The sequence below is a fragment of the Lissotriton helveticus genome, chromosome 11 (assembly GCF_964261635.1).
Source record: "Lissotriton helveticus chromosome 11, aLisHel1.1, whole genome shotgun sequence".
Classification (NCBI taxonomy): domain Eukaryota; kingdom Metazoa; phylum Chordata; class Amphibia; order Caudata; family Salamandridae; genus Lissotriton; species Lissotriton helveticus.
In genome coordinates, this window is record NC_136072.1 from 1,090,083,769 (window position 1) to 1,090,103,491 (window position 19,723).

The following is a 19,723-nucleotide window of genomic DNA, read 5'->3' on the forward strand; positions in this document are numbered from 1 at the left end:
ACCTGACTTTGTGTGTAATCACATGATCTGATGTCCCCTGTTCCTCATGCCGAAACACCACTATCCTTCCCTTTTCTACAACTAACCTTTATCTGGGCATGTGAAAATCCTCAAATACAATAATATTTAAGACAGAAACTACTTCTATATTTATTCTGTGAATCAGGTTAGATATCTTCGATGCAGACATCCTGTTTTTTGCAGTTCTACGTTTACACTTACACCTACAAAAAACAATGTGAATCGCTTCCGTAATGCTTTCCCACACCATCACAGGCAGTCTCGTCTAGAAATAGATTATTACTGACTTTTTCCTGGGTCAGTCTACAGCGATGTGGAATCATGCTTTCCCCAGTCTGTCTACTTATGCTATGTTCACAATTCTCTCTAGTAATAAACATGCTACATTGATATTTTAACAGTGCACCACTGACCATATGTGCAATGTGAATGAATCATGTATTATAGAGTCTCCATGGAAATTTGTGCAATGTGCAAAGTATGCCTGTCCCCTCCCTCAGCCGCCCCAAAAGCCCGGCACCTGGGGATGCACTTTGATATAGATCTGTTTTTTGCTTTACACGTCAATGCTGTGGTCAAGGCATCACCTTCCAACTATCCCAACTCCATTAACTACTAACTGACAAGGGCCCTTAACCAGTCACAGCTGGACTGAGGCAACATCATATACACTGCCTCCCCCTCCCAAAACCAATTATCGCCAGGTTAAAATGGCTTCAAAACCAGGCAGCTTAATGTGCCTTATCCTTCACAAGCCAGACCACATCAGGCCTGCTCTGAAAGCCTTCTCTAGCTACTAGTCGAAGCTGGGATAAAGTTCTCTGTTCTGTCCACAAAGCCTTCCAGGAAAAAGACCCAAATATGTTCAATCAGCCCCACGACTAGACAACACATTAGAACCTCCGCTCATCTGCTACAACCTACCTTCAATGCCATTTCGAACAGATGAAGCAATCATCCCTATGATTGCAGAGCCCAAGACTGTGGCATGCACTTGCCACCTTCTTGAGATTCAAACCCAATAACCTGCCGCAAAGAAATTACTCTTTTTGTAAGTTCTCCCCCAAAGTTTTGCAGCTGATGCTGCTGTTTTTTTCGACTCTGAGAGTGCACTGAGGTCTGCCAGTGCCCTGACCCTTAAAACGTATGTTTAATTGGCCGATATCCAATTGGCTTTAGCTAACTTGCTTCTAAGTCCCTAGGATATGGTACCAGGGGTACCCAGGGCCTTTAAGTTAGGGCATCCCCTAGGGATTGCTGCTCTTGTTGTACCACCCTGAGTGGAACATAGTCAAACTTGACTACCATCCTGTCACTGAAGGGTGGTAGAGCAGTTTAAAACTGCGAACTCAACTTTCCATTTTAAGCAACGGCAAAGCCAATACTCCCGTTTTAATAGATGTAAGTCACCCCTACAACAAGCCTACCGAGTCCTATGGCAGGTGTAATTTTTTTACTATGAGGGAGACTGATAGCCCCATTGGCAAGTACAGAATTACACATCGACAACTCAGCTGTGCTAACATCAGAATGTGACTACCAAAGTTGGTACATCAAGGTATCAAAAAACTCATAACATTAAGCCCAACCTGATGCCCTATTCGAAATTAATGTATTTGGTTACCAAACGCAACTTTTAGATAGTTGCCCACTGTTGCCCTGTTTTACAGTGGTTTGCTGAGGCTGGCCACTAGACAGCCTTCAGCCCCCCTGGGGAGACGTGTCAATGGCGCCCAGAACAAGTAACAATAGAGGCCTGCCCCTGGAGGACGTGTACCTCCTCCTGACAGGAAGCCACATGGGGTGTTGGCCCAAAAGGTGAGCTTTAAAAGGGAAGCTCCATTTGAAGGGCAAATGGTAACCACACTTGAGAGGGGCTGCTCTTTTGTCTGAGTAGATAGGTTGGTATCAGGAACAAAGAGGGGGAAACACTGTGAAACAGTTTTTTCCATGGGCGTGTAGCCCCCAGATAGCCACACCTCTAGGGTTGGCTACTGAGCGCCACACACCAAGAGAGGGGTTCTGCCATCTTGGAAGTAGCAGAATAGAGCACTCTGGGATACCTAGATGCCATGCCACACTTCACAGGAAGTTGTCATCAGGGGGGGGAAAACCAAGAAGCCTACTGGCTGGTGACCGTGACCTCCCTTCAGAGCACTTTCTGGGCATAACATGGGCACCCCTGGAAACCAGAACTCAGATCTCGCCTGGACTGGAGAAGAGGACTGAAGAAGAACTGCCCTGCTGACCCCGGAACTGGTAAAAGAAGAGGCTTTATTGAAGTTGGCCGTCACCTGCTGCTCCTTGGGCCAGCAAACGAAAGGACTGTGCCTGCAGTGTCCTGCTCATGGAGAAGTCATCCCCCTAGCCCAGTCCTGATTCATGGTCCAGAGTGCCACTCGGCACAACCTTCGAAGGGTGCACAATGCATTAGCCTTGAGTGAGTCACAACCTGGCCACAGAACCCTTCAGTCCATCGACTTCCAGAAAGCCTTCGACTCGGTGGATTGGGAATTGTTTTTGAACTTTTTTCCAGAGTCAGCTTTGGCCCCAAATTTATATGATACGTTCGGCTTCTCCATACTGGCTTGATGGCCTGGGAACGGGTCAGGGGAGTGGCATAGGATTGGTTCCCAGTCGAGTGGGGCACCCGTCAGGGTTGCCCCCTTCCACCTTTACTCTTCACGTTTGCGATAGAGCCCCTGACTGCTTGGGTGTGGGTTGACAGTCTCCTTGAAGGTTTCCAGTGATCGGAGGGTGTTTGTGATAAGATCTTGTTATATGCCAATGATGTTCTCCTGTTTCTGGCTAACCCAGATGTCTCGGGGCCCGGGCGCTGGGGATTCTGACCATATATGGATCGTATTCTGGCCATCTGCTGAATGCTCGCAAATCAATGGTCTACCCTAATCCTCCGTGCCCCGCGGCCATGCCATGGGTGGCCGAGTTACAGGTCCTTCCTCGTGGGTTTAAATACCCTGGAATTTAAGTCACTGCCGACACAATATGCTCCCATGAACAGAATTTGGTGCCGCACTTTGTGCGTCTAGGAAGTGATGTCAAGTTTTGGTCCGCTTTGCCTTTATCTCTTTTGAGATACCCAGCCATCTTCAAGATGGTCTCCCTCCCATGTCTCCAGTATCATCTGCAGAACCATCTCTTTCGGATAAAAAATGGCTTCTTTAAGTGAGTCAATGTGCAGATTAGGTTGCTGCTCTGGAAAGGCGAATGCTCCACATAGCCCTGGGAAAGGGTTGCAGGCCGGCCTTTGAGGGCGGAACAGATGGATGTGCTCCTATACTACTATGCGGTACATCTGCTGGTTGGAAATGATTGGTGGTTCACAGGCTTTGGGGATCCAACGTATGCTGTGGAGGGATGGTTGTTGGGAGACCGAGATTTTATTCATGTGCTCCACGGGGGCATATCCCCTCAAATCTCCCACTTGCTTCGCAGCTAGTGGTTTGGAAAGTGGCCCTCAGGAAGGTGGGATGGGCGGACTGCATTACATTGGAGACCCCATTATGGCAGGGTACTAGATTGCCACAGGTGGTCCCCTTGCCGGGCTTCTTGGCTGGGGATACTATTGGCATCTCAATGGTAGGGGTCGTGCTCAGGGGTGGACGCTTAAATCTTTGCAGGTCTTGCAAGGTGAGTTAGAATTACACCGCTCCCAGTTTTTCCATTATCTCCAGCTTTGGCATGCCTTTCTCCCCACAATACAATCACTAGACACTATTCCTGAGTTATCCCCATTGGAAGCCAAAATACTGCTCACACACCTCAGGAAGCATAAGTTATCGGAGCTCTATAAAATGCTATTGCGCAGCATGCCCGATCCCTTAGTGGGGGTTCGGGCAGCTTGGTAGGGAGATTTGGACCTGCTGGAAGACAATGATTGGAGAGAGGCGGTGGAGTCCTCTAGAGAGGCTGTGATAGTTTCCAAATTTTGGCAGATTCAACTAAAGGTGCTCCATAGGGTATATTTCACTAAGCTAGACTTCCCAGCATGGGACTCAATCCGGAGGGTTGCTGCCGACGGTGCGGTGATCCGGAGGATGATTTGCCCCATACGTTCCGGCAATGCCCTGTTTTGGCCCCCTACTGGGGAACTGTGCTAAGGAAACTCAATGGGCTACTGGTATGAGCGTCCCACAGGATCCCAAACTTATACTTCTTCACATCACTAACAACCTGGGGGGCACACGGTACCAGAGGGCACTCCTATGGCTGGGCTTAGTTGTGGCCAAGAGAGAAATCGCTAGGGCCTGGAAGGATGTGGAGGAAGCTTGGGCAAAGGGTATGGACCATTGTATGGGACTGGAATGCCCGATCTATCTATCACCAGGATGTCCCCAGAAATATTTCAAGATGTGGGGAGCCTGGGTGGCACACAGAGGGATCCATATGAAACAGCATGGGAACAGGTTGTGGGAGCCAGGGAGACCTGGAGAACACAGAATTCTGTATTTTCACTGTATGACCATAAGTGAGGGGCTCATGCGGAGAAGCGTGGCTCAGTGGTTAGAGGTGGCAGACCCGGAAGCTGAGATCGGCCGTGGACCAGGGTTCGATTCCCCGCCTCGGCGGGTCTCGGGCTCAAAATTCCACGGACTCGACAATTCTCGCTCCGGTGCCTACTCGACTGACGGGGTCACACTCTGCGACTCTGGGCAATAGCTTGCTTAATCTCCACTACGGCCCCTCGCGGCGGGATGCCTGGCTTTCACCTTGTGGATACCCTGCCGGGGTATCTCACAGGGGAATACCAGGACGGGTTCCCTAAGCAAGCGCCTTGATACCTTCGGGTGATATGTGCGCTATATAAGTCGCAATACATTTACATGCACTGTTGTTTTAATGTACATATTTTTGATGACTTCTACGGGGGAACAATTTCATATACAGTTAATTTTCGTCTGGTACAGTACTGTTTCATTGAATATGGATGTCACACTGAGTGCACTATTCTCGTTTATCTAAACTTAATAAAAAGTTGTTTTTAAACCATGTATAGAATTAAACAAAAGTAGTTTACTTATAATTCAATAAAAATGAATGTTACATTTTTTTTAATTAAAAACAATTGTTACAAATATTTTGTAATAAAAAAAATATTCTTTTTAGGTCTTTTTCATAACATTAAATTATATTTATTTATAAGTTTAACAATTTTAAATAAGTTAATTTATGTTAGCATTACTTCCTACGGAGTGTTATTTTAAGTGCTTATCTCCATTATGTTCTATGGGAAAGTGTTGTAGTATCAGGGGCTGTTAGTGTGTGGTGCTGGACTTATTACTGTTTACTTCTAAATTTAGTACCAACCCCTTTTTCATGGAGTGGAGTTGTGTAAGTCTACAATTTGAGTGACTTTACAATCGCATTTTGTAAATATCCAAAAGCAGTAAAGTTACTCAAAAGTGTAACAGTAAATTAGTTTACTAATTGACTACACTTTTAGATTTCTTACAAGTGTTTGTAAGGCTTGTGAATAGCCCCTATTTGTGATAAATTTGTTTAGAATATGAGGTATGCGTATATAGTATATTGAATAGAATGGTTGTGTACACGCAGAAGTCTACTATAATAAAACAGGTGAAAAAACGCTATGTGTCTCCATGTGAATAGTTGTGAGTGTGTTTAAGTAAAGTACAAATGTATGCATGGAAGATAAATTGATTAACATGGCAATCTGCGTGCATGTGTATGTGAGTTTGCGTACATCTGCGTGCATACCTGTAAACGCCCAGAACTGCAATCTTTCAATAGGAGGATTTGTGTCCTGCCAGGGAAGACCCGTGGAGGGTGGCGAAGCTGGTGAAGTCCTACCTGCAGCAGCACAACATCCCACAGCGCGAGGTGGTGGACACCACGGGCCTCAACCAGTCCCACCTCTCCCAGCACCTCAACAAGGGCACCCCCATGAAGACGCAGAAGAGGGCTGCCCTCTACGCCTGGTACGTCGGGAAGCAGCGGGAGATCGCCAAGCGTAAGTATGGAGGAATGGGAGGAGAGGGTGGGATACACCCTGGGCAAGAAGGACCTTGTAAAAAGTGTGCAGGGATAACACCTCAAGGAGAGAGGGTGGTGTAGCCATCTTACATAGGAACAGACTAGGCTTTCTCAACATGATGGGATTCACCCCAAAGGGGTCACAGGCAGAGACAGCATAACACGGGTACATGGCCAGAAGAGGAGAAGAGTACCCTACACAAGATGGGTTCATGGTTCACTGTTAGGAAAATCCAACACATGATGAACGCGGGATCACAGGAGGACCATCCAAACATAGAGGGTATCGTATCACAGAAGGAAAGGTGGAGCCAGCATAATAGGGGCTCACTAGGGCTCGCTGGATCAATAGAGAAGTACAAGGGTCACAGGAGAAGAAGTGGACTCCACACAGAAGGGAGACAGGGATAATTTCATATAGCGCTGGCTAGACCCAGGGGTATCAGAGGGCTTTACATGAGGAACAAAAAAAAAGTTACATCAATAATTAGAGCATAGCAAAAACACATAGAACAAGTCCATGAAGAATAGAAGGAAGTGTGGGAGAATCAACGGGCTGGAAAACGATCAGGTCTGGCAGACATATTGGGACAGATCACAGTGCCATCAACATTGGCAATGATACATTCTTCAATGTCCTCTAGTCCTTCCACATTCAACTCAACGTTTTCAACAGGAAGCCTGGATAGAAAATCAGCTTTAACATTTTTGCCACTAGCAATATAGTGCACATAAAAATTAAATTTTAACAATTTAGTGGCCAACCTAGCAAGTCTAGCTGTATGTAGACTTTTTAATTTAAAAACCTCAGAGGATGTCAACCAAAGGCTTATGGTAGGTTCTCAACCAACATTTCCTTCCCCACACATATGATATAACATTTTCAACACCCCAAACACAAGCCAGCATTAGAGAGGAACATCCTACACAAGAGGAGCATAGGGGGCCACCGGAGGACCATACATAAAAAGATGGGGCGGGGCCACAGAAGGAAAGGAGGAGCCTAGGGCTCACAGGAAGAGAGGAATCTCCAACACAGGAGGATTAACCCCTTCGGTGCTGATGACACCTCCCGGTCGTCATGCGTCACGGTGGGTGTGTGCTGATGACGGCCGGGAGCCGTCATGACCACGCCCGCGATCGGAATGTCCAGCACCGGCACGGAATACCAGCCGCACCCAAGGTGTTAAAGAGGGCATAGGAGAGACAGAGAGGAACATCCAGCACACGAGTAGCACAGGGTCTTGGGAGGAGTGGAGCATCCAACAGAATAGGAGGACGTAGGGGGGCAGGAAGAGTGGAGAGTAGCATTCAAGACAAGAGGGTACTTGGTGACGGGGGAGCAGAGACGGCCATGAGTGTTCTGGGACCCATATGAAATGTGTGTCCATTTGGCCCAGATTAAACTTTATGCCGGTTTGCCAAAAGATTTTGTGGGGCTCAGGTCACAAATGTGATGCGGACCCTCCTCTGGTTTTATGGAAAAACGTATGGGACAGCTGAGGTTGCTTTCCTTTTCAAGAGCAAACCACAAAAGCAGGCCAAGCCTGCTCCTGTGATATATAAATAGATTTAGCAGTGGCAAGTTGGTGCACTAAAAAGAGTGGGGCTTGGGGCATATAGCCCTTGCAGCGGCCCACTTTACCAGCCCGTGTCTTAGGGCCCCTAAAAGGTGTTTGCATCTAGGTGCCCCTGATTGCAGTGCGTGTTTGGGGGTCACTGAAAGGAGTTTTCATCTGGGTGCCCCTGATTGCAGTGTGTGCCTTGCGTCCCCTGATAGAAGTTTGTATCTAGGTGCCTCTCACTGCAGTGTGTCTTGTGGCCCCTGAAAAGGAGTTTGCACCTAGGAGCTCCTGATTCCAGTGTGTGTCTTGGAGCTCCTGATAGGAGGTTGCATCTAGGTGCCCATGATTTCAGTGTGCGTCTCGTGGCTCCTGATAGCAGTTTGTACATAGGTGCTTCTGATTGCAGTGTGTATCTTGTAGCCCCTGATGGGAGTTTGCATGTGGTAGCTCCTGCTTGCAGTGTGTGTCTTAGGGTCCCTGATAGGAGTTTGTATCTAGGTGCCCCTGATTGCGGTGTGTGTTTGGGGGCCACTGAAAGGAGTTTGTATCTAGGTGCCCATGATTGCAGTGTGTGTCCTGTGGTCCCTAATAGGAGTTTGTATCTAGGAGCTCCTGATTGCAGTGTGTGCCTGGGGGCCCCTGATAGGAGTTTGCATGTAGGAACCCTTGATTCTAGTGCGTGTCTAGGTGCCTGATTGCAGTGTCCGTCTTGGGGCACCTGAAAGGAGTTTGTACCTAGGAGCCCCTGATTGCAGTGTGTGCCTGGGGGCCGCCACTGATAGGAGTTTGTATCTAGGTGCCCTTGATTGCAGTGTGTGTCTTGGGGCCTCTGATAGGAGTTTGTATCTAGGTACCCCTGATTGCAGTGTGTGTCTTGGGGCACCTGAAAGGAGTTTGTATCTAGGAGCTCCGGATTGCAGTGTGTGTCTTGGGGCACCTGAAAGGAGTTTGTATCTAGGTGCCCCTGATTGCAGTGTGTTTTTAGCCACCTGATAGGAGTTTGCATGTAGGAGCCCTTGATTGTAGTCCATGTCTTAGGGCCCCTGAAAGGAGTTTATATGTTAAAGCATCCCGATTACAGTGTGTATCCTGGGGCCCCTGATTGGAGTTTGTATCCAGGTGCTCCGGATTGTAGTGTGTCTTGGGGTCCTTGATTGGAGTTTGTATGTATGGGCCTGTGTTTGCAGTGTGCATCTTTGAGCCCCAGATTGGAGTTTGTATTTAGGAGCCCCTGATTGCAGTGTGTGTCTTTGGCCACTGGGTAAGAGTTTGCATCTAGGTGCTCCTGATTGCAGTGTGTGTCCTGGTGCCCCTGATATGAATTTATATCTAGGAGTCCCTGATTACAGTGTGTGTCTTTGGCCACCTGGGAAGAGTTTGCATCTAGGTGCTCCTGATTGCAGTGTGTGTCCTGGTGCCCCTGATATGAATTTATATTTAGGAGTCCCAGATTACAGTGTGTGTCTTGGGGACCCAGATAGGAGTTTGTATGTATGTGCCCCTGATTGCAGAGTGTCTTGGTGCTCCTGATTAAAGTTATATCTAGGAGCCCATAAGTTCTTTAGCCACCTGATAAGAGTTTGTATTTAGGAACTCCTGATTGCAGTGTATGTCTTGCGGTACCTGATAGGAGTTTGTATCTAGGTGCCCCTGATTGCAGTGTGATTGAAGTTTGTATGCAGGAGCCCCTGATTGCAGTGTGTGTCTTGGGGTACCTGATAGGAGTTTGTGTCCAGTGGCCTCCAGTAGTATTTGTTCAGCACCCTCCATGTCCCCAGGAGTTCTGCCAAATTGTCCCCAAGTGTACCACATGAGCGCTGTCGCTAACAGCAGCCTCCTATGTTCCCCAGAGTTCACCCATGCAGGACAGGGAATGATGAGCGAGGAGCCTGATGGGGAGGAGCTCCCAACCAAGAAGGCGAGGAGGAACCGCTTCAAGTGGGGGCCGGCGTCGCAGCAGATCCTGTTCCACGCCTACGAGAGGCAGAAGAACCCGAGCAAGGAGGAGCGCGAGGCGCTCGTGGAGGAGTGCAACAGGTGAGAGAGGAGCAACAGGTGATGGTTAGAGCAACATGTGAGGGAGCAAAACATCAGGTGAAATGAAGGATCTTTAATGGTGGAGAACTAAAAGGTGAAGGTGGAGAGAAACAGTTGATAGGAAGTACCTCTTGTAGGGAAGAGTAATAAATAAGGTACTAAGATCTGAAAGAGGAGTACAGCCGGTGAAGAGGGGAGTAATAGGTGAGAGTAGGAAATGCTGGTGGAGGAGTGCAACTGGTGAGGGTGGAGAGCAAGATGATGTGATGGAAGAGGGCACACAGAACGATGGGGTAACCCAAAATTAACCCGAAGGACCTGGGTGACTTATGAAACAGACAAACAATGGTCCAATCGGAAAAAGCAACAAGAGGCATAGGAGAACTGAATATATCAAAAGGTCTTCTACCACTATGTGGAAAAGATAAACAATCTCGTAGATTCAATCCACAGTTACGCGGTAAGGGCAGCAGTCAAGATTTAAAAAAAAAACAGAATTCACAAATCATATTATTGTACATGGAAGCCTGTCCGATATACAATTTCTACATAACATATGTTGCATCTAGAAGTGGTCCAGTTGTTAATTTGGGGAACAGCCATGACAACGCGGGGATTGCCCCGCACTGCCATTACAACGAAGGGATTACAACGAAAGTCGTTACAACGACTTTCGCTGGAGGGCGCTGTTGGATAGGGAATAGTTTAATTTTCTATCCAACACCTTCCCTACTGTCAACGTGGGCTGGAGTTGGAATAGAAAATTAAACTATTTCACTATCCAGAGCCCTCCAGCGAAAGTTGTTGTAACGACTTTCGTTGTAATCCCCGCGTTGTAATGGAATGCTGGGTAAAAGCTCACGTTGTAATGCTATACAACCTGTTAATTTACTATTGCCATTCTGCACAGATATTCAAACGAACTGGGCTTAATGAAAGAACATTGAAGTTTCGACCCCACACCTGGGGAGGGGAACGGGGCCGTTGATGCTTCAAACGCGTCTTCATCAGGACTAGGAAGGTGAAGGAGCAACCTGGATGCAGAAATCATCTAACTGAGTAAATAGACATGGATAATTCCATGAAGCAGAAGGGCCAAAGGCACCAATCTGATGAGTGAACAATCTCCACTTTAATATATGGTTGTAACAGTGACCATAATGGGGAGAACACAAGCCTTCATATTCAGCCTATCGTGTGGTCTAGCCGTGCTTCCACTCAACTGGCCATGGCTAGGAAAAAATCCACAATTGGAGTCTGAGGCACACACAATGGAGTTAATCACACAGGCCCTGCAGCTACTAGCTGCTACTAATGCATCCTCTCTCTTCCAGGTCGCTTCTTCAACTTCCTAGTCCTGATGAAGGCAATCATTTGAGGCATTCAGTGGCCCCCTTCCCCTCCCAGGTGTCAGGTCGAAACGTCGACACTCTTTCATTAAACCTGGGTCGTTTGGGTATCTGTGCAGAATGGCAATAGTAACTTAACAACTGGACCACTTCTAGATGTGACATATGTTATGTAATAGGTGAGAGTAAGGGGCTGTTGTCGAAAAGTGCAATAGACAAAGGACAGCAACAGGTGAGAGTAAGGAGCTGTTGTGGAGGAGTGCAACAGAGAAAGGACAGCAATAAGTGAGTTTAAGTTGTAGAGCAAAGCAACAGAGAAAGGACAGTACTAGATGAGAGTAAGGGGCTCTTGTGGAGAAGTGCAACAGAGAAAGGACGGCAATAGGTAGAAGTAAGGGGCTGTTGTGGAGAAGTGCAATAGAGACAGGACAGCAGCAGGTGAGATTAAGGGGCTTTTGTGGAGAAGTGCAACAGGCAAGGGACGGCAATAGGTGAGAGTAAGGGGCTCTTGTGCATCAATGCAACGGAGGAAGGACACAACAGGTGAGAGTAAGGGGCTGTTGTGAAGAAGTGTAACAGAGGAAGGACGCAATAGGTGAGAGTAGGGGGCTCTGGTGTATCAATGCAATTGAGAAAGGACAGCAATGGACGAGAGTAAGTTGTAGAGCAAAGCAGCAGAGAAAGGACAGTAATAAAATATAATCACACTTAAACCACTGGCTTTGGGTCATAAGATAATGCACTGGGCTATCTGATGAACCGGCTACAAATCCATGACCCTGGACAACCCAGTAACAAGATGGTTCTGGAGGTCAAGGAGCTCAGAGGGACATAGTAGGCAGGAGGCACCATGTGGCACACAAGTGTCACTGACTGTAATGAGGAGATTCTGCAGCCGCTGTGTTCTCTACATAATTATGAATTTACCATAGTTGGGGCATGATCCTGTTTTTGCGGTATGATTTGCAGATTTCAACTCTAAGAAGTGTTTCTAGTTCAAACTGATTAAAAGAAACTAAATAAAAGCTTAGCAGACTATTTGCAAAGATTATCAGTTGCTGACTGCTGCATTCAAGTTTTAAAGTGGAATTAATAAGGTGAAACCTTGCCCAAACAGCTTTAAAGTGTGTTAAATGTGCAAAATACTGGAATAATACAGCCACATTCTTCACCTTTTCTTGTCACATACTGTAATTATTCTGCTGCATTATTTTGTCATCCATTGCTACATAACTCCAGTGGCATTGGCAATACCCTTCAGTGAAAAATTAGAAGCGGTCTAGTGCCTCTTTTTTATAGTTAGGCTCATCTACAATAGTGTCCAGAATTGTCTCAGTTGGAGGTGTTTGGATGCTTTTGTGATCCACAGTCCACAGGAATCACAAGGTTCCCTACCCTCAAGCTGCACGTCTCAGAGTGACAAATCACCCATGCATAAGTATCTGGAAGTCATTGCTGCAAAGAAAGCAAAGACACTCAATTCTTGCTGTCACAACTAGGCCTTGGCATGAAATTCCACTCCGCTTGCGGAGTATTTCCCACTCCGCATTCTGTGTAGCGCACGGAATTCCGAAAAACTCTGCTCCGCATAGTGGAGCAGAGTTTTTCCACGCTTGCGCTCCCCAAAGTTAAGTTGGCGAGCGTGAGCGAGGAAAATCTTACACCAGACCACCTCCCGGCAAGATTTCTCAATGTAGGTGGTCGTGGATGGCCGCAACTGCTCACATTGAGAAACCTTCTGTTTGCATTGAGGAAGCTGCCGCTCGAGTAGAACATCTACTTGAGCGGCAGAAAGAAGCAGCAGCCTCTTGCTCTGCACATGGTGCAGTTCGCACTGATTTTAAACCACAGGACAAACACCCAGGGGCAGATTTATGAAGGCCTTGCGCCGCCGGTGCGTCACTTTATTTGACGCAACGGCGGCGCAAACAATGCGCCCTATTTGCAACGTGACGCATCTAGGAGATGCGTCACGTTGTAAAGCCCTGCGCCATAAGGAGGCGTTCCTGCGCAGGGGGGGGGCGTTCCTGCGCAGGAACGCCTCCTAAAAGTGGCTGAGTGAAATCTATAAGATTTCACTCAGTCACTTTCAGGACAATGCTGCGTCAAAACCCTGCGCCTGCTTGAAGCAGGCGTAGGTCTTGACGCAGCATTGTATAGATGGGGCACCCCCGAGCCTTGCTGGAGCTGCGTCGCGCTTGCTACGCAGCTCCAGCAATGCGCCACCTTTACGGCACAGATGCGTCACGCATCTGTGCCGTTTTTGCCCCATGGTGCGCCGCATTGTAAATGCGGCGCGCCATGTGTGGCGGAGCAGCGGCGCAGGATAACTGGCGCATCCCTGGGGATGCGCCAGTCATCATAAATCTGCCCCTCAGCACTTAAAATCAGCATGAACGGCATGACCACCGCCCTCGGCCACTTGCCGAACTCCTTGTAGCGTGACAGAGTTTTAAGGTCACTGCGCAGAGTTCTGCTTAAAGGAACTCTGCAAACTTCGCCCAGGCCTAGTCACAATTGGGCAGGAGCTGAACTAATAGTACATGAAAGGGGCTCTGTTGCTGTCATAATAAAAACAATTTCAAGACCTTGTTAATGGGGGGAACCCACTTCGAGGCAGAAAAAACCTACTGACATTCTGACAGTCTGAACCCCCATAGTCCAATGGGCTCCTATTAGAGGACACCTTATTCAGAAGCATTTTCACAATATCTGAGCTCCTCAGAGGTACAAAACCATAAATAGCTGGGGGGAGGAGGGCGGGCAGGACGCAGTGCGAGTGACATGAAAATTATGGACTACGAGTAATGGGGATTGCTGTTAAGTAATCAAGGGATTACATCCATTATTCTCTTTCTTATCCCCGTGCGTATGTAGGTATACCACAGTCAACTCCGGCTTGGAACCAACTAATATTCAGACAACTTAAGCCATAATTTCTGCAAACCAGTAAATGAGTTTTACACTTAAATACCACCTGTCCATCTAGACTCATCACCCTGAAAGTTTTAATGGCAAAGTATACAAACAAGCATTTGCAATGCAATAGGTCTCGCATTAGGAAAGTTTGAGCTATTGGTATTGTAAATGACACATTTTTTATTCATGTTTTGTTTTTGAAAATAGCGAAAATAATAGCTTTGTCATTTACAATGCCAATAGTTATAATTTTCGCAAATGTGACACCTGTAGCATTTGTAATGCAATATGTGTCATATTTACGTGACTTGCATGTATTGATATTACAAATAACAATGGCTTTTAATGTTTTTAATAATTAATACTTAAATCAAAGTTATTGTACTTTATAATGGCAATAGCTTAAACTTTGTAAATAACTGTTGTGAAGATTATGTTCAGTGTATTTTATTGTTAAGAAAATCCAAGAACAGAAGTGAAATATTAACATCTTTTTGTTACATTTGTAATATAGCTTGAAACATTAAGACAACATATTTGAACCAGCTGTTGTTGAATAGTTGCACAGATTGATGCTGTGGTGGCGCTAAGTGATGTTGTGATGGCGAACGAGTGATGCTGTGGCGTTCAGTGATGCAGTGGCGGCGCATTGTGATGTTGTGGTGCCCCTGAGTGATGCTGTGGTGGTGCTGAGTGATGCTGTATGCTATGCTATGTTTTGTTTAGCTATCCTATGCTTTTATTTGTTATGCTATGCTGTTTTTTGTTATGCTGTGCTATGTTTTACTATGCTATGTTTTGCTATGCTATGCTTTGTTATGCTATGCTATGCTTTGTTATGATATACTATGTTTTGCTATGATATGCTATGTTTTGTTGTGTTGTATTATGCTATGCTTTGTTTTGCTCTGCTTTGTTTTGTTATGCTATGCTATATTTTGTTGTGTTTGGTATGCTGTGCTATGTTTTGCGATGTTACTATATGTTTTGTTTTTCTCTGCTATGTTTTGTTGTGTTTTGTTAAGCTATGCTATATTTTGTTGTGTTTTGCTATGTTTTGTTATGCTATGTGTTGTGTTTTGTTATGCTATGTTTTGGTATGTTATGCTATGTTATGCGATGCTATTTTTTGTTATGCTATGTTTTGTTATGCTATGTTTTGTTTTGCTATCCTATGCTTTGGTATGCTATGTTTAGTTTTTCTATCCTATGCTTTGTTTTGTTATGCTATGCTTTGTTGTGTATTGTTATGCTATGCTATGTTTTGTTGTATTTTGCTATACTATGCTTTGTTATGCTATGCTATGTTTTGTTGTATTTTGCTATACTATGCTTTGTTATGCTATGCTATGTTTTGTTATACTATGCTATGTTTTGTTTTGCTATGCTTTGTTATGTTATGCTTTGTTTTGTTATGCTATATTTTGTTATGCTATGCTATGTTTTGTTGTGTTTTGGTATGCTATGCTATGTTGTGTTTTGCTATGCTACGTTTTGTTATGCTATGTTTTGTTTTGCTATCCTATGCGTTGTTTTGTTATGCTATGCTATGTTTTGCTAACCTATGCTTTTTTTTGTTATGCTATGCTGTGTTTTGTTATGTTATGCTGTGTTTTGTTATGCTATGTTTTGTTATGCTATGCTGGTGAGGGTGTGTGAGAGTGTGAGTGGTGGTGTGTGAGGGTGTGAGGGTGGGTGAGGGTGAGGGGTGTGAGGGTGAGGGGATGTGAGTGTGAGGGTGAGAGGGTTGTGGGGGTGAGGTGAGTGAGGGGGTGTGAGGGTGAGGCAGTGTGAGGGTGAGGGGTTTGAGGGTGAGGGTGTGTTAGGGTGAGGATGTGTGAGGGTGAGAGGGTGTTTGAGGATGAGGGTGTGTGAGGGTGAGGGTGAGTGAGGGTGAGGGAGGGTGAGAGGGTTGTGAGGGTGAGGGGTTTGAGATTGAGGGTGTGTGGGGGTGAGGGGGTGAGGGTGAGAGGGTAACTTATGTATTCTAATTTTTATGCGTAAGGTTGTAGGTACTACACACTTCAAGACATGTCGCACAACGTAAAGAATTTTACTTGCACTGAAAACATAAGTAAATGCATTGTCAAGTGTAATCCGAACTTTGTGAATTAAAGAAGTGGTTTGGAAATTGCCTTGTGAAAAAAGTGTAAGCTTGCAGCAGGCAGAACGTGTTATGAGGACTTCCACAGTGCTTAATTTGTAAAATATTAAGTGCAGGTGCTCAAATGTTTCTAGGAGGCCGCTCACACTTTTCCACCGGCTCCTCCCACTTCCCCCGCTGGTTTCACCCACTTAATCTATTGGCGCCATCCACACTCTCAATTCACACTGCTGAAAGCCAGATGTAATACCCATTCTGAATTTCAGCAAGGGGGCCTTCCTCAAGTAAGGTTTTGATAGGAGGTTCCACCTACTCTGCGAACATTTTGAAAAAGATGAACTCAAAAGTGCATTTACAGCACAATTTTGGAATAAATTGGCTAAAATGACTAATGCCTTAAAAAGGGACATGTGAAATATTCCAGTGCTCTATGTGATGATTTTGGGAACAATACTTGGGTATGTACAAATGTGCTTTGTGTTATTTTTTAGCAGAGTCTAATTGTGTGTCACAAGTTCAAAGATACAACTTTTACATATCTTACGTGAGAAAAATAAACCAAAAGGCTCTGTCAGAAATCAGGATCTCACCACCATAACCGCACCTCTCAAGTGCCTACTTGATTTAATCTCTTGGGCTTTTTTTGAGAACATTTTCATGTGTCCATTACAGAAATTTTAAATTTGAATTAGCTAAAGTGGGACTATTGTTTTGTGAAGTGACATATTGATTTAAATATATAAACTAATGTATTTATCCCTTTTAGCACAGGATGTATGTTTCATCTGTCCTCAGCAATTGGCAGCACAAAAAGCAGGATTCATAAATCAGTGGTTCCATAACATACTATATCGTGTCTTTGAGGCACCAGCAGTGCTGCAGGAGCGCCACCCCATGAAGTTGCATTGAATGTCTTGGTGTTAGAAATACCTCTACCACCACATCTCTATGTGTGTGTGAGTGTTTATTCAGACTGCTCCAGATCTTTGCCCCTCTCCCAAAAAATAAGATCTTATATTCATAGTTAGTCCTGATTATGGCGCAGTCCTTCCGCATAGTATATGGTGAATGCAGGCACATTACAAGAAGCTGAAAGTCGGGGGGGGGTTATGACAGGCATCAGTTGCTTTATAAAAACCTTGACCCCCAAACCATGGTGTTGTGCTTTGCACCACTTTCGCAGATACCAACTCCAGAGACCACAAACCATCGTCCCACATAGCAGGTTTTACATTACTACCTCACATTGTTCCTGTCCATGCATGCCCTAAATCGTATGTCTTCCTCCCTTGTAGAATACCATATAAATTAAAATATGCATTGTTTTGAAGATTCTATTAATATTCTAACTTCTTAACTTGAAAGATAGGCCATAAAGCAACAAACGTGTATAATCAGTATTTTAAAAATCAACCGGAGAGGGGCTTGACTGCATTTATAAATATTTATGAGAATAACCTTGTCAAGAGTTATAATATTTTAAGGTAAGAAATCCTGCTGCGCGAGGTAATGGCTCTCCATTGTGTTCAGAAAAGAGAAAACGCTTTCATTTCCAATTCCAAGGTTTACTGACCAACATGGCTGAGCACAGATGACATTGTTGGGTTCCCTTGTCCTAGGAAGTGTTTTAGTTGGCTGCTAAGTGTGGTTGCTAAGGTCAGAGATTGCGCCTACGCTATTCACTGTAGAGGGAACTAATCTTTACATGTCCTTTATGCAGCACTGGGACATTTGCAAGAGTAGAACAAACCTCTTGAACAAGGCTGTGCCAAACTGGGAGTCCGTGGATGGGGGCTGGATGAAGACACTGTTGATAGGTAGCTAATAGACCAGCAGCAGGAAGAGAAGTGGATCTCCAACGTACAATGTCCAAAAAAAAGCCCTAAAGGCAGTGGAATATTTTCAGGCCCCCTCTGAGTCGGGGTAAAGATTTTGGGGAGACAGAGTGATATTGGGCAGAGGAGGGAAAAAGAGTAATGCATCCTTAAGAAGCTTGATAATTTGTCAGCAGTCATCCCTGTTGTAGAACATGAAAACCTAACCCAAGACAGCAGACATCAAAATTGCAGCCATGGTTGAGATAAATGGATCTGAGGGGTGGACCACCAACATGGAAACAGATCTACAATAGCAAAGTGTGGCAAGATGGTGAGTGTGGAAAACGCCCATCAGAAAGCAAATCTGTGGGTAATCAACCCCCTGTGATTCTGGGCAAATCACTTAATCTCCCCGTGCCTAAAATTAATGCGTGTCCTCATGTAACGTAACTGGTACTATGTAAAGCGCTCTGATACCGGATTCAGTTCGGGTCTGGTTCGCGCTATATAAAACTCTGCAAAAAAAATTCCTGCCATCAAAATCGATGTTTAACTAGACTATTTTAGGCATGTTGAATGATTTGCATCTCAGTAACCAATTGGAGAAGGCTTGGAGATACATCTTGCTAAGAAGGGTGTACAGCCGGACCCACACAAGACGCTAATGAACACGGTGAGAGTTCGTTCATAGTGGTGCATAACTGTGCGTATGCAAGATGTCACATTGAGGAAAGCAACCCTAAAGAAAAAATATTTGGCTTTAATTGCGCAGCTTTATTTATAGGCCGGCGGCCGACCAAGGCCATGCCTCACCCTCACCTGGTGAGCAGAGCGATGTACTGCCTCAGTAGTCTACTCCACCTCAACGCAGCCAACCTCAACGTCGTCCAGGTTCCGATTCCCCCTTCTTTGAACGGCGGCGCGATGAAGTTCAACCACCAGTGGATACTCGGTGCGGTGGTGAGGTGCATGCGGCCTTGTGGGTATGCTGGGGCGTGCCGTGTCAAGATTAAAGCGAATGCGCGCGCATTAAAATGAAAAATCTGCGCGCGCATCGCTGCCTCTGCCTGCTCACAGCCCCAACCCCCCAGAAGAAGACCAGCCCGCCCACTGGGCCTGCGGCGGCAACACTGATCCGCGGCCGGAAGTTGAAGTCATTAAGAGTGAGGACGGAGAAAATTTGAAATTGAGAATCGGAGTCAGTGAGTCACGTCAGACTCAGACGTCACCACATTTAAGGCAGTAAGTGTTTTACACCAGTACGCGGTAACTAAGTGACAGCGGCACCTACAGTACTACAACAGCAGAGCACAGCACACGCTCTCTATGCCAGTGCCACCCACGAATCATTATAAATCAAATTACTGACGGTGCCCTTCTTAATGCGTGACTGTAGACCCGGCCCTAATAATTAGGTGCCGGTGCTAAGCACCGGCACAAATTAAGCCCTTCCGCCTCGGTGACACTCCGCTGATCACGGACAGACTCTTGGCAATTAGAGTTTTGATTGGGAGCACGCTTTTAGTTGTCATGTGGTGTCTGATACTTGAATGGGTTATTTTTATACCCCGTTCATCCTATCTCGGACTCGACCCTGCTCCGTTAAAGCATTATGCTCTGTGCCTGAAAACTCGCTTAAAATGGAGAATTTCTTATTGTACACAAGACTTTCGAAACCTTTCAATTACAAGGTAAGCGCGGTTTTAGTTGATATCTTTTGATGTATTAAATGTAATTTCTCCGCGAGGGTGACTGATGCGTTCGACATGAATGTGTGTGCGTGTGCGTGCGTGCGTGTAGTCTTCAGCAGGAGCCTGGTTCGGAACTTTTCATTTTGTTCTTGGCCAACAACAGATTGGCTTCGGTGACGCTCTTTGTCTTCTCGAACCTTACAGT

General features: G+C 45.8%; 1 protein-coding gene across 2 annotated transcripts in view; it reads left to right on the plus strand.

The window, feature by feature from the left end:
* Positions 1 to 19,723, plus strand: part of HNF1A (HNF1 homeobox A) — an 85,366-nt gene that overhangs the window by 19,656 nt on the left and 45,987 nt on the right. For both annotated transcript variants that reach the window (XM_078667703.1, XM_078667702.1), the window contains exons 2-3: positions 5,814 to 6,013; positions 9,452 to 9,638. In XM_078667703.1, coding sequence (XP_078523829.1) covers positions 5,814 to 6,013; positions 9,452 to 9,638 — 387 coding nt within the window. The remainder of the gene's footprint in view (positions 1 to 5,813; positions 6,014 to 9,451; positions 9,639 to 19,723) is intronic.